General features: G+C 36.9%; 2 protein-coding genes across 2 annotated transcripts in view; both read left to right on the forward strand.

The window, feature by feature from the left end:
* Smp_052510 (putative alpha-amylase) overlaps positions 1-1,475 on the forward strand; it is a gene marked incomplete at both ends in the record, with an annotated part of 7,044 nt that extends 5,569 nt beyond the window's left edge. The window contains one exon of the mRNA XM_018797465.1: positions 1,237-1,475. Coding sequence (XP_018652504.1) covers positions 1,237-1,475 — 239 coding nt within the window. The remainder of the gene's footprint in view (positions 1-1,236) is intronic.
* Positions 1,476-6,728: 5,253 nt separating this feature from the next.
* Smp_052500 (hypothetical protein) lies at positions 6,729-10,455 on the forward strand. Its single transcript, XM_018797466.1, has 3 exons — positions 6,729-6,798; positions 10,089-10,293; positions 10,337-10,455. The coding sequence occupies exons 1-3, from the start codon at positions 6,734-6,736 to the stop codon at positions 10,400-10,402; spliced, it is 336 nt and encodes a 111-aa protein (XP_018652505.1). The 5' UTR covers positions 6,729-6,733; the 3' UTR covers positions 10,403-10,455.
* Positions 10,456-10,926: the final 471 nt, after the last annotated feature.

The following is a 10,926-nucleotide window of genomic DNA, read 5'->3' on the forward strand; positions in this document are numbered from 1 at the left end:
ATACGGAATTCAGTAAGTGTGTTTTCGGTGTTCAAACTTTAGAATTTCTCGGTCACACAATAAGCCCAGAAGGGATTAAACCGATCAAAAAAGAAGTAGACACCATTAAACAATACCCCATACCTAGTTCTCTAACACAACTGAGAAGTCAAGATCATAGTATGAAATGGGGAGCAATGGAGCGGATAAGTTTTGGTGAAGTAAGTGATTTCAAAGTTCACTTTTTCTTAGGTAGTTTTTCCACTTAACCACATTGAATTAATGTTCATAAGGAATATTCAGATTCAACAATTGTATTATTCATTAATAGTTACCATGATAAATTCCATGAGAGATAAGTGATTCTTCAACTCTGTTGATTCATTTCCTGATGTTGAATTCAGTCATCATCTATTCGTTACATAACGATATTGGTATATGCATCCATAAGATATTTGACAATATTGGGTGAGAAACTCATGTCAGTGAACAACTTGTTTGGAGTTGTTTAGCTAAAGATTCATTATTCACTATGTTGAAACACTTGTTTTAATAAGTTTACTTATTCCAGGTGGTTATTTCATGAAGAAATTAAGGAAGATGCTGTTCCTTCATTCATTATCGCTATTCAACATGAGGACTTGAAGCAACAGACATAAAATAATGTCCGACCATGACTTTCACGAACGTAGCCCATGAAACGAGTCTATCAGTTTCAAGGAACACAGCTTTTTGACACAGTGTAGGCAGAACTCATCTCATGGTCGTTTAAGTAGTTTTACATGTTAGATAGATTGTAATGATAAGTGGTTGGATAAACGTCATCTTATTTTTGCAACTAATCTTTTGATCATCTCCTCATTTAGATAGTATCTGATTACTGTGCTCAGTAGGGATAGTTTCCTTAGGATATCTTTACTGCATAGTTTGTTGTTAAGTGCACCACTGTTGACTCCATTCAAACTAAACACAGTTCTGATCATCAAAGTATTTGAAATTCATTCCTTTCATCCTATCTATTAGTTTTCAAACTACGTTGATGCTTCATACTTCTATTATTTGATGAATCCTAACTACCATGCCTTTGTAGGTGGATGTTAAAGTTAGGAAATATTTATTTCTGTTATTTTAAGCAAAGAAACTTCGTCATTATGAACTTTATTTCACTGGCGTGTACTGAATTTTAGAGTAAATCAAGTGGTTTTTAAAACTGTTCAATAGCCAAGTTTATAAATTGTTTGAATGATTTAATTTTAGGAATCTTCGAGTCAAATAGAAGCATTTACGCGAAAGGCAAAAGGATTTTCATCATTCATTGTGATAATACTAAAAGATTTAATGGAGAATCATCTTTTGGATCTTACTCCATTTTGTTCACCAGTTACACCAAGAATAATTTATCCTTCACATCCACATTTGTCAACGGATACTCCATTATCAACTTCAAAAATATACATTCCGAAAACAGAAAAGTCAAACTACATTTTAGTATTTGAATGTAATTGATTCAATAAAGGTTCATCTTAGCCATTTCTCCTGAACAACATCTGATCTGGAATATTCATTTGTACTCTCATTCACCTGTTTTGTATGACTTTCTATATTTACTTTGTTAGTGTACTGAATTTTATGTAAACTTTTCTGTGGTATGTAACTGGTTTAATTTTATCGCATATCTCTGATGCTATTGGAGATTGTGAATGTGCAAGAGTTGCTTTGTGTCTTTGATTTGTACCAGGCTTAAATGAATTCATACACTTTAATTATTTGCTGAAGTAAACAATTTTGTAGTTATTAGTTGCAAGAGTTCAATTATATACAACTCTGGATTTTTTTAATCATTACTTCCAATAAGTGCCATACTACTTATAAAAATAACAATTTAATCAGTATAATTCCTATGTACAGTAGTATCAGCACGACAATAATCGATAGTATCATTCTATTATTACTACTTGTTCTTCCACTATTCCAACCTGTACGTCACATTTTGTATTTGATTGGTGGGATATTGTAGAGCTTTTGTTCTTTCGCTTGTATGTTTCGATCCCAATATATCTGCACCTCGATCTACCTGTAGATGTATAAGGGAAAGATGTAAACGGGGTCTATGATTATTATCTGAGCGAATAACACTTGAAAATAGTTCGCACAATTTCATCAAGATATCGATTCCTGAACTGCTAACTTCTAAATGCCGATCTTTAATTGGCAAGAGTGCTGTCTTTAACTCCTTAGCAAATAAGTGAATAATATGTATTTTTCTGATAGGACGGGTACACGCCATTTCTACGGACATGATCAATAATTCAAAACATTGGTTAACAGATAAAATGTTTCTCAGGCAGGTTTGTTAAGTGGATTAAATCAGTGAAAATAAAAGATAGTACATTCCTCAAGTTGTATCAGGGAGTTGAAAATTATGTTTGTGTGTTAGTAATATACTATGAGTGCAGTTTTTATGATCTGTTTCAACAATGGCATAGAGTACACGTTGTAACCTTAGGGAACACACATCACGTCAAATTTCTGCATTTGTGAGTTGGTGTAGTATCGTAATTTATATCGATATTAGTACATTTATCTTGGCTACCATAATGATGGACCTAATCTGAAAGTTGTAGATATCTTGTGATGTGATTACATAGTATATACGATCTTGTGTGGAAGTCACAGCATTGTCTGTTCTGACTCGTCGTGTCGTGTAAATCGGAAATATGATGTCTAATAATTCTGAAGAACACATTTGGGTTAAGAAGAGAGTAATATGTTCAGTACAAAAAGCAAGATATTACGTTGAGGTACGACGCCCATATGGCCGAGTCATGACATCTCCACCAATTATCCTCGTATTCATCATCATTTACTTTTTTCTCTGCGTTAAATGTTGAATGTAACTTTTATCAGTTGTCTTATGTTCAGCTCTGAGTGTCGTGTGGTCAGAACCAATACCCCAACATTAGAACTGAGACTGTGCTAAGCATTATTGCTGTGTAATTGTTTTAAAGTTCATAATTAACTATCAAGGACTCTTGGTATGAACTGCGATCATGAAAGACACATTCATTAAGTTTGTTTCAGGCGTAAAACGCTCCAAAACTATGAACTGGGAGTGTGGTGCTGAAAAAGGAAAACCTAATGGCAGCAAGACATTTTGATGTGAACCCTCAACAATGCTTAGCGGTTTTTAGTGGGAAAGACAAAGATATGAAATATTAGTAGATAAAAATCACACTATCTGCTGTTACCAGAGAGAAATGTGGTTAGACTCTTGTGATAAGAGAATACAGCAATAAAGAAAAATGACTCGTGATGTGTCACATGGTAGAACAGGTTCAAATGATAGAAGGAAAATCGAAGTTAGAATCGGAGAAGCTGCTCAGTAGAATTGAAAGTGCATTGGAAAAATGCACAGGGTTAATAAACCCTAATGGCCATATCTTTCATTACCTACTATTTTTTTATAATTCACCTCTTTTCATCTGATGCCAGTCAACAGGTTATAATGTAAACGTCTGAGTTAGTATGTTACAGATTATCTTAGTAGAATAGTGAACCCAACATAACACTGGAAACATAATTCTGAGCGGTGAGCATAGGAATTGAGCCTCAGTAGTTCCGATTTATTGCGTCATCCTCAGTGATAAAGAGCTTGAAACACAGAATATTCTTCACCACAAACATAGATGGGTTAAAGTCACCGGGCTCACCATCAATGCTTGGTGGTCAGTAACTCCACCCTCTTTCTCTTTATGATGTTGATCTCACCTCAGTTTATGTTTAGATAAAGTATTGTTTCGCTCGAAGCTCTATGTTTCATATCCTGTTGAAAAACACCATCACTATAAATAAAATTTACAAGATTATCAAGCGGTTACAAACTATGGACTGTGGGTAAGGCATCGATGCAATGCTTTAACTGACTATTGTATAAATTACGTATTCCCAAATCAAGTACAAGCATCTATAAGAGTGTGCTAGCAAAGAAATGTCCACAATAATAGGCAGAAAAGTTTAGGAACACAAAAGTCATAGATAAGGCAATGGGTAATGAGATAAAATAATGGTAAGTCAACAAGGTGCTCGTGGAAATAGTAAAATGAGGAGAAATATACAAGAAGGAACTCCCATTTACTTGATGTTGTTGGTATTTTTTGCAGCCCTAACCGGATGATGGTGCTCGGATGTCCTCATGTGCCAGCATGGTTGCTTTTGAGATAAGTTCCTTAATTGTGGAGAATGCTTTTCTTGCGGTGTCGTCCTAATTGATGGATTTTGCGTTTCCACGAAGTTAGTCAGTTAGTAGTTTCTTAAGGGATGCGCGTTTCGGTATGAACTGTCTAAAGAAAGTCAAAACGCTGTTAAATGTGTGTAATTGCCTAATTGTGGTCGGTTCTGGGTAATCCAGAATGGCCGCCACTTTGCTTTTCAGAGGTCGGATGCCTTGACAATCAAAAGCGTGTCCTGGGAAATCTAGGGAGTCAGTTCAGATTTGGCGTTTCTGAATGTTTACAGTAATGCCATGCCTTTGCAGTCGTTCGAACACAGTGTATGGATGCTGGAAATGGGATTCTCTGTCCGGACTTGCTATCAAGCAGTCATCAACATACGCATGTACGAAGTTGAGACCTCGGAAAACGTCATCGTTGAACCTCTAGGAAGTCTGGGCAGCATTTCCTAGGTTGAAAGGCATTCACAAATTTCGTTGAGTCTGAAGGAAGTGATGATGGCGGTTTTTGGAATATGCTCAGCATCCATAGGGATTTTGTTATAAGCTTTAACGTAGTCGATTTGCCAAAAGACAGTTATGCATATCAATGCAGCTGTCAAACCGTGAATATGGGGCACCGGGTAACGATCGTGAATGGTTTTCTCGTTCAAACGCCGAGAGTCACTAGTTGGACACCAGTCTTTGATGTCCTTTTTAGGGACCATGTCCAAAAGCGATGTCCATGGACTCGTTGACGGTCGAATTCCTTTTCGGCCAACCTCAGCTTTTCGGGAGCCATTCGGCATGCTTTCGAGAATACAGGTGGTCCTGTGGTCGTGATGTGATGTGTAACATTTCTGATTACGCACAGCAATTTCGGTTGCGTGGTTTATACCCCAGAGTGCTTATCGATTAATGGTTGATAGAATCGATCTATTGTGTGCCTAATTGTGACTGGAGATAGCCTGCAACCGGAAAAGTTGAGCAAACAGACAATTTATTGTTTCCGCCCACTAGCCTCCGTTTGCTCGTATCGATGAGTAGATTGTAGTGTTGGAGGAGGCCTATACCAATGATTGGCAGAGAAAAATCTGCAAGAATGAAGATCCAGTGAATGGGTTCACGTAAACAGACGTTAAGGTAAACGTACCTTTTACCATATGTGGCGACTAGCTTTCCGTTTGACGCCTATAAGTTTAAAACTGCTTCGTGAAGCCGGTGGTTAGAATTCGCAGGAAGAACGCTAACTTCTGCGCCAATATCGACGAGGTGGCGAACTTTTGTGACGCATAACAGACGGCTGCGTTCGTCGGCTACGGCTGTCATTAACGCGTGCCAGCTGTGAAGTTTCCCGAATTGTTTATCGTGTCGGTCGATTATGGGTTCGGATAAATGCAGGGTTTTCTGTAGTTTATGAAGTAATTTCCATACTGGTTATGATACCATCAGCAGTCGGGGTTATCCGTCTCTCGTGGTCTGATGACAGATTGCCTATGTGAGGTGCTTCTTCGTGCGGTATGTGACCGTTTGCGGTCATCACGAAATCTAAGATAACATGTAAGTGTATGACATAATTCCGTAATTTCATCCTTAGTCGTTTAGGGTTTTTCTCTGCGTAACAGAACTAAGCTTTGATATTGTCCGGCCATTAGGGCATTAGCTGAAACGAGGGTGGTGTAAGTGTCTTGACCTTAAGTAGCTTAGGAGGCTGTTCCGTCATGGCGAATTCAAAGTATAGGGATGAACGAGAGAAAATTATTCAAATATACGAGAAAATATCACAACATATGAAAAGTAATGTAAAGCACTGATTTATGAAGTTCTGAAATGGAACAAACTTATAGTTTATGGGTTGATGTACCAGGCCACGTCGAGCTTGTCAATGACCTTGCCACAAGTATTGCAGTTTGACAACACATTAACCAGCAACACCTATAATTGGATCGTGCTCACCCAGTGAAATCAAAAGTCAGAAGCGAGGAGGTTGGGAGATATATTTGAAAGACCATCAATATATCGAGAATCGACTGATCTAGGCTGGCTAGTGATTGCAAAGGACGTTGAGCTCAACGTTCCCACTCGTGATCTGGTGCGGATGCATGACCGAGCGCCTTCAGCTAGGTGAGTCCAATAAAACTAATGCGGTCAGCATCCAATGTCGAAGACTTACAGAGCTACTGATTTTGGGGACTTATGTGCCGCTACATTGGCCTTGGGTAAGGACTATGTTACAAGTGGACCAGGTGAGATTTCGAGTACGCTGAGGCGGAGGATCAAATTTGAACTAAGCCTTCCTTTTCAGAGAGGCTCAAGTGCAAGAATATGGCTTCGGGAACCATAATTGATGAGTGAATTAGTTTTAAGCATATAGCTAGTGAAATACCATGTATTCCTCCCAACTTCAATATATCAGATAGACGTGAGTTGAAAAATGAGAACGGACAGCACTCAGTGATCGGTCTTAAACATTTCTTGTACCTAACTCTCACTTTACAGTTATTCTACGTTTTTAGGAGTTTTCAAAACGCGCGCGGCTTATCCAAGATGAATTGTACAGTTAGGGGGAAGCCAAAGTCAGGCCGTACTTGGAAAACAGTTCGTACTGCAAAGTAAGCACACTTTTTGCTTGAGCAACACTAAACTTATCATGTTTCAAATGTCCTACCATCTCTTTTCTCATGACTTTGTGCCAGTTGATGTAAAGTGGATTTAACTCAATCAACCTATTTTGGGGAAAGTTTTGTCCGTTTTGGGTAAATTTTAGGAAAACTGCAATAGAAAACCTCTGAAAAATTTTAAGGAGATGGCACAAAACCCACGAGATTTCCACAGACCTGAGGATAATGCCTAATTTTTGGGGGAAATCCCCAAAATGTTTAGGGAAACTTTTGGTTTAGTTAGAGCTCACGAGATGCTTGAAACTACCAGTTGATGATTTAGTGACGTCGTTAAGAAACGATCATGGTTATACCAAAACTTCCATCATTTATCTGCTAGCATTAAGTGCTTCATTATTCTGTAGTTCTGATTGCTATTTTCCCCATTCTGTTTCAGTTTTCAGTTGTCTGGGACTGCTATCGTTTTTTATCCCTCGTAAAATTCGTTTTCTTTTGTTCTTAAATACGGAGAGTTACCCGCTAACATTTTTGTCGGCTTATATATTGCTTTCTGCTTGATTCCCCCCATTTTCTTAGTCACTGGACTGGTCACTAAACTTTTCTCAATGGGGTTATTGTAAAACTCGTTTAAATTAATAAAATCGGTCCACGATATGGTTCCGATTGGTCATCTGAGTATTTATTAACCCTTAGTTGCATCATATTGCGAAGCAATTCATTTTATCACAATATTGTAGAAATGATTGGTAGTTTCTAAACATATTTGTATTATTTAACTACTAGTTTACACAAGTAAATCAAAGCTATTCGATTAGTGGCGATTTTTCCTTTCGAGAACAATGGTGTGACTAACAAATTCAAGTATATCCGGGGCGGTGACAGGTGTTCATCGATGTGACAAAAATTGGCTATTAAATTCTAACAGTAGTGTATACGCTGTTGGTTCGAAGGTCCTAAATACCAAAATGCGTAAACGTATCAATAACTAAAAGTCAAGAGGTTGGTTCTGGTTCTTGGCTTCCATTGCTTTTTAGATTGGTGTTAATAAGTTTTTAGTAACTTGCTTGGTGGGACAAAACAATCAGTTCCAGCACTTTCATAACCTTCAATCCGAGAAGTTCACCCATAAAGTCTGAACGTTAATCCACAATTCGAACCGGATCCACTCATTTCGTAAACTGCTACTAAATCTTAATCCATTCATTCTTATCTTTGATCATATTTCTCACGTTATCGTATGTAGTTACTTGGTATGCCCATTGTGTTTCCCAACTGCCTAATTGGGTGGAGATTTATAATGCTGCATAGCAAACTGTTCATTTTTCCTGAAAAATTAGCACTTAGTCTCTTTAGTTAATCATTGTATTCACTATTTGAAAAAATATCAAAAGCGACCAGATATCTTTGAATAAGCATATATCGCAGCCGAAACAGAATTTCTGTGTTACTTACCTAAAGCTTGATAGGGATATAAATGAATCAACCAGCTCTTAAGTAGTGTAGACTAGTGAGTACTAAACAGCTTTTTGTCTAGATCTTGCTCATGAATTTCCCGTCAATTACCCTACTACCTGAATAAATAAAGTGGTCTGCATGATCATATGCTCTATTCTTTATTTCTGAAATATGCGTTGATACAGATCAATCCAATAAATCTTACTCTTTTAAATGCGAAACATGTTCTAAACTAGATCAAATTTCTTCCCAAGACCCCTGTTATTATCAGCTTTTTTGAATGACAAAAACATGTTTATTGCTTCGTGTCATTAGATAGATCACCAAACTAAAAACATTGTCCATGACAAAGTAAAGCTAACATAAATACAATAAATACTTAAAAATCTTTCTTTGATTGGTTTGTTTATATACGCTACGTACCTCAGTAGATGTTGATTTTGGCCAGAAAATCCTAAAGAATTTTGTAACAAAATGTTCCTGGACAAGTTTATGACTGTTTATTGACTTATAAAAACATCATTATATGGTAATTAAATAGATGTGATTATCTAAGTATTGTATCAATACAATACCGAAATCTTATGTTTGAAGACTCAGCATATATGTATTGTAATTATTGTGAAGGCAGTTAATAGCTAAAGCAATTAACTATCAACCACTGTGTCGAATGTAGAAGCCCCACTTCACAAACTTCTGTCTGAGTAGTCAAGTGTTATCACCGGACTTTTATTCTTGTTTAGGATATAAATATTGAAATAACTATGCTCCACACATTAGTAAGGAAATGTAATTATGAAGAGATAGGAAATAATACAGTCGAAAAGAAACAGCCCTTACAGAAAAATTAATCCACAAAGTGTATGAATATGTACTCTTTATGTCATATCGAGAACTGGTGATTATCATTCTCCATTCTTTTTATACTTTCTTTTGGGATTTCGCATTTTAATGAAGTAAGGATGATAACGAGAGCTGTATAAATTTAAATAAAAAGAACTAATTGTATGAATTTTTTTGCGTTTTAGACTTAACCTTACGTTGTTATTACTGTTAATTTATTTATTATCTTGACAAACTAAAATCAATTCGTTAGCGATTTAAATTTATTTAGGACTTACTGTACACGTACTAATTTTCACTAAAGTAGTTCCAGCTAGTACTAACAAAACTTTTTAGTTGAATTCAATGCTGAAATTTCAGTCAATTATTTATTTAAACACATAAATATTGGTACAAACGGGTGCCAGATACATATGCGCCGCACAAATCTCATTCGATTTGTGTGAGGGCTATCATACTGCTCAGGTACCCAAATCGAAGCAGGTGGTCTTCTTAGGGGACCGCACCCGGAGCCTTTGACCTAAAGGTCTGACCCACAAGGCAGTGGAGCATCGTGAGGAGATGCAGTCCCATGGTAACCGGTAACCAACAATTGGTCAATACGCCATTTGTTCCTTCAGGATACTGGAGCCCATGTGCACCATTGGTTTGGAATCAGGGTTTTCCAACTCCCCTAGGTGGATTTCCGTGTCCACCAACTCGGTTAAAGCACCGGACATTCGCTATTCTTCCTCTCAATTTCGTAAACACCCCCGACGCGAGAAGGCAAAGAGTAGGACTTCCCTAGTAGTAGCTATATACTTATGGCCATATTAGAGCATTTGGAGAGGGAGAGCAGACTCTCCCCACTCTCGGCCGTACCAGGGCATTTGGGGGCCAAAAAAATTCAGTCATATAGTGTATCAAATCAAAAAAGCAAACTCATTGTACTCTTTCCTAATTTTGTGATGAAAATGTTATTTTTCATACATTTATTCATTTAGACATAGTGCAATTAAGAAGGACAAAGGTATACGTACCTCATTTCAGACTCGTAGAAAAATTGAATCAGAAATAAAAAAAATTCGTAATGAATCAATTGAACGAAAAAAAGCAAAAGATGAATTAAAAAAAGCTAAACGTTTAAAAGAAGAAGAAAAACGTCAACGGAAACTAGAAAATGAACGTCGTTCAGAAATTGTTGTACCGGTTAGTTGTTAATACACTTCAATTGTTATACAATATTTTATAGATAACAAATCCTGCAAAAATAAAACGTTTACGAAAAAAACAAATGCGAACCATTGTAACACGATAAAAAGAAGATTATTTTTGTTATGATAAACTTCCAAATATATATACCTTTGTGTATTTTTGTTTGACGTCCTGGTGATACGTACTATAGGACTGATCCCTAGAAGTCCACGTGACTATCGTAACCAATGGTTGGAGACTCTAGGTGACATGGCTCAGAATCGATCACAATGGCGTAGGTGTATACACTCTTTATCTTCCCTTAAACCTTGAGATTAAAATTGATTCATATCTGTCTTCATAACGTTCTTCCTCCCTATACTATATCCTTATATACAACCTTTCTTTTATATATTACCACCATCACTACATTAACTACCTCTATAAATTTGGTGTTGATCTTGTTGTGCTAACGAGGTACGGCAACTTGGACCAATGCATATGTTTGCCTGGTCCTACGTTGTAGCTGACTGACTGTATTTTTTGTTTGTTTGTGGATAAATTGGGACTGAGTTATCAACTAAATAATGCCATAGTCTCTTAATTGGTATATTGAATACTACAACCTGTGGTCAAAATACACAGATC

Source organism: Schistosoma mansoni, chromosome 4, assembly GCF_000237925.1.
Source record: "Schistosoma mansoni strain Puerto Rico chromosome 4, complete genome".
Taxonomy (NCBI): Eukaryota; Metazoa; Platyhelminthes; class Trematoda; order Strigeidida; family Schistosomatidae; genus Schistosoma; species Schistosoma mansoni.

Excerpts from the sequence above, each read along its gene's own strand:
- Smp_052500 (XM_018797466.1), top strand. The coding sequence starts at position 6,734 with ATGAATTGTACAGTTAGGGGGAAGCCAAAGTCAGGCCGTACTTGGAAA. Across the intron at positions 6,799-10,088 it reads AAAACAGTTCGTACTGCAAA|ACATAGTGCAATTAAGAAGG; the intron begins GTAAGCACACTT and ends TTATTCATTTAG. Across the intron at positions 10,294-10,336 it reads GTTCAGAAATTGTTGTACCG|ATAACAAATCCTGCAAAAAT; the intron begins GTTAGTTGTTAA and ends AATATTTTATAG.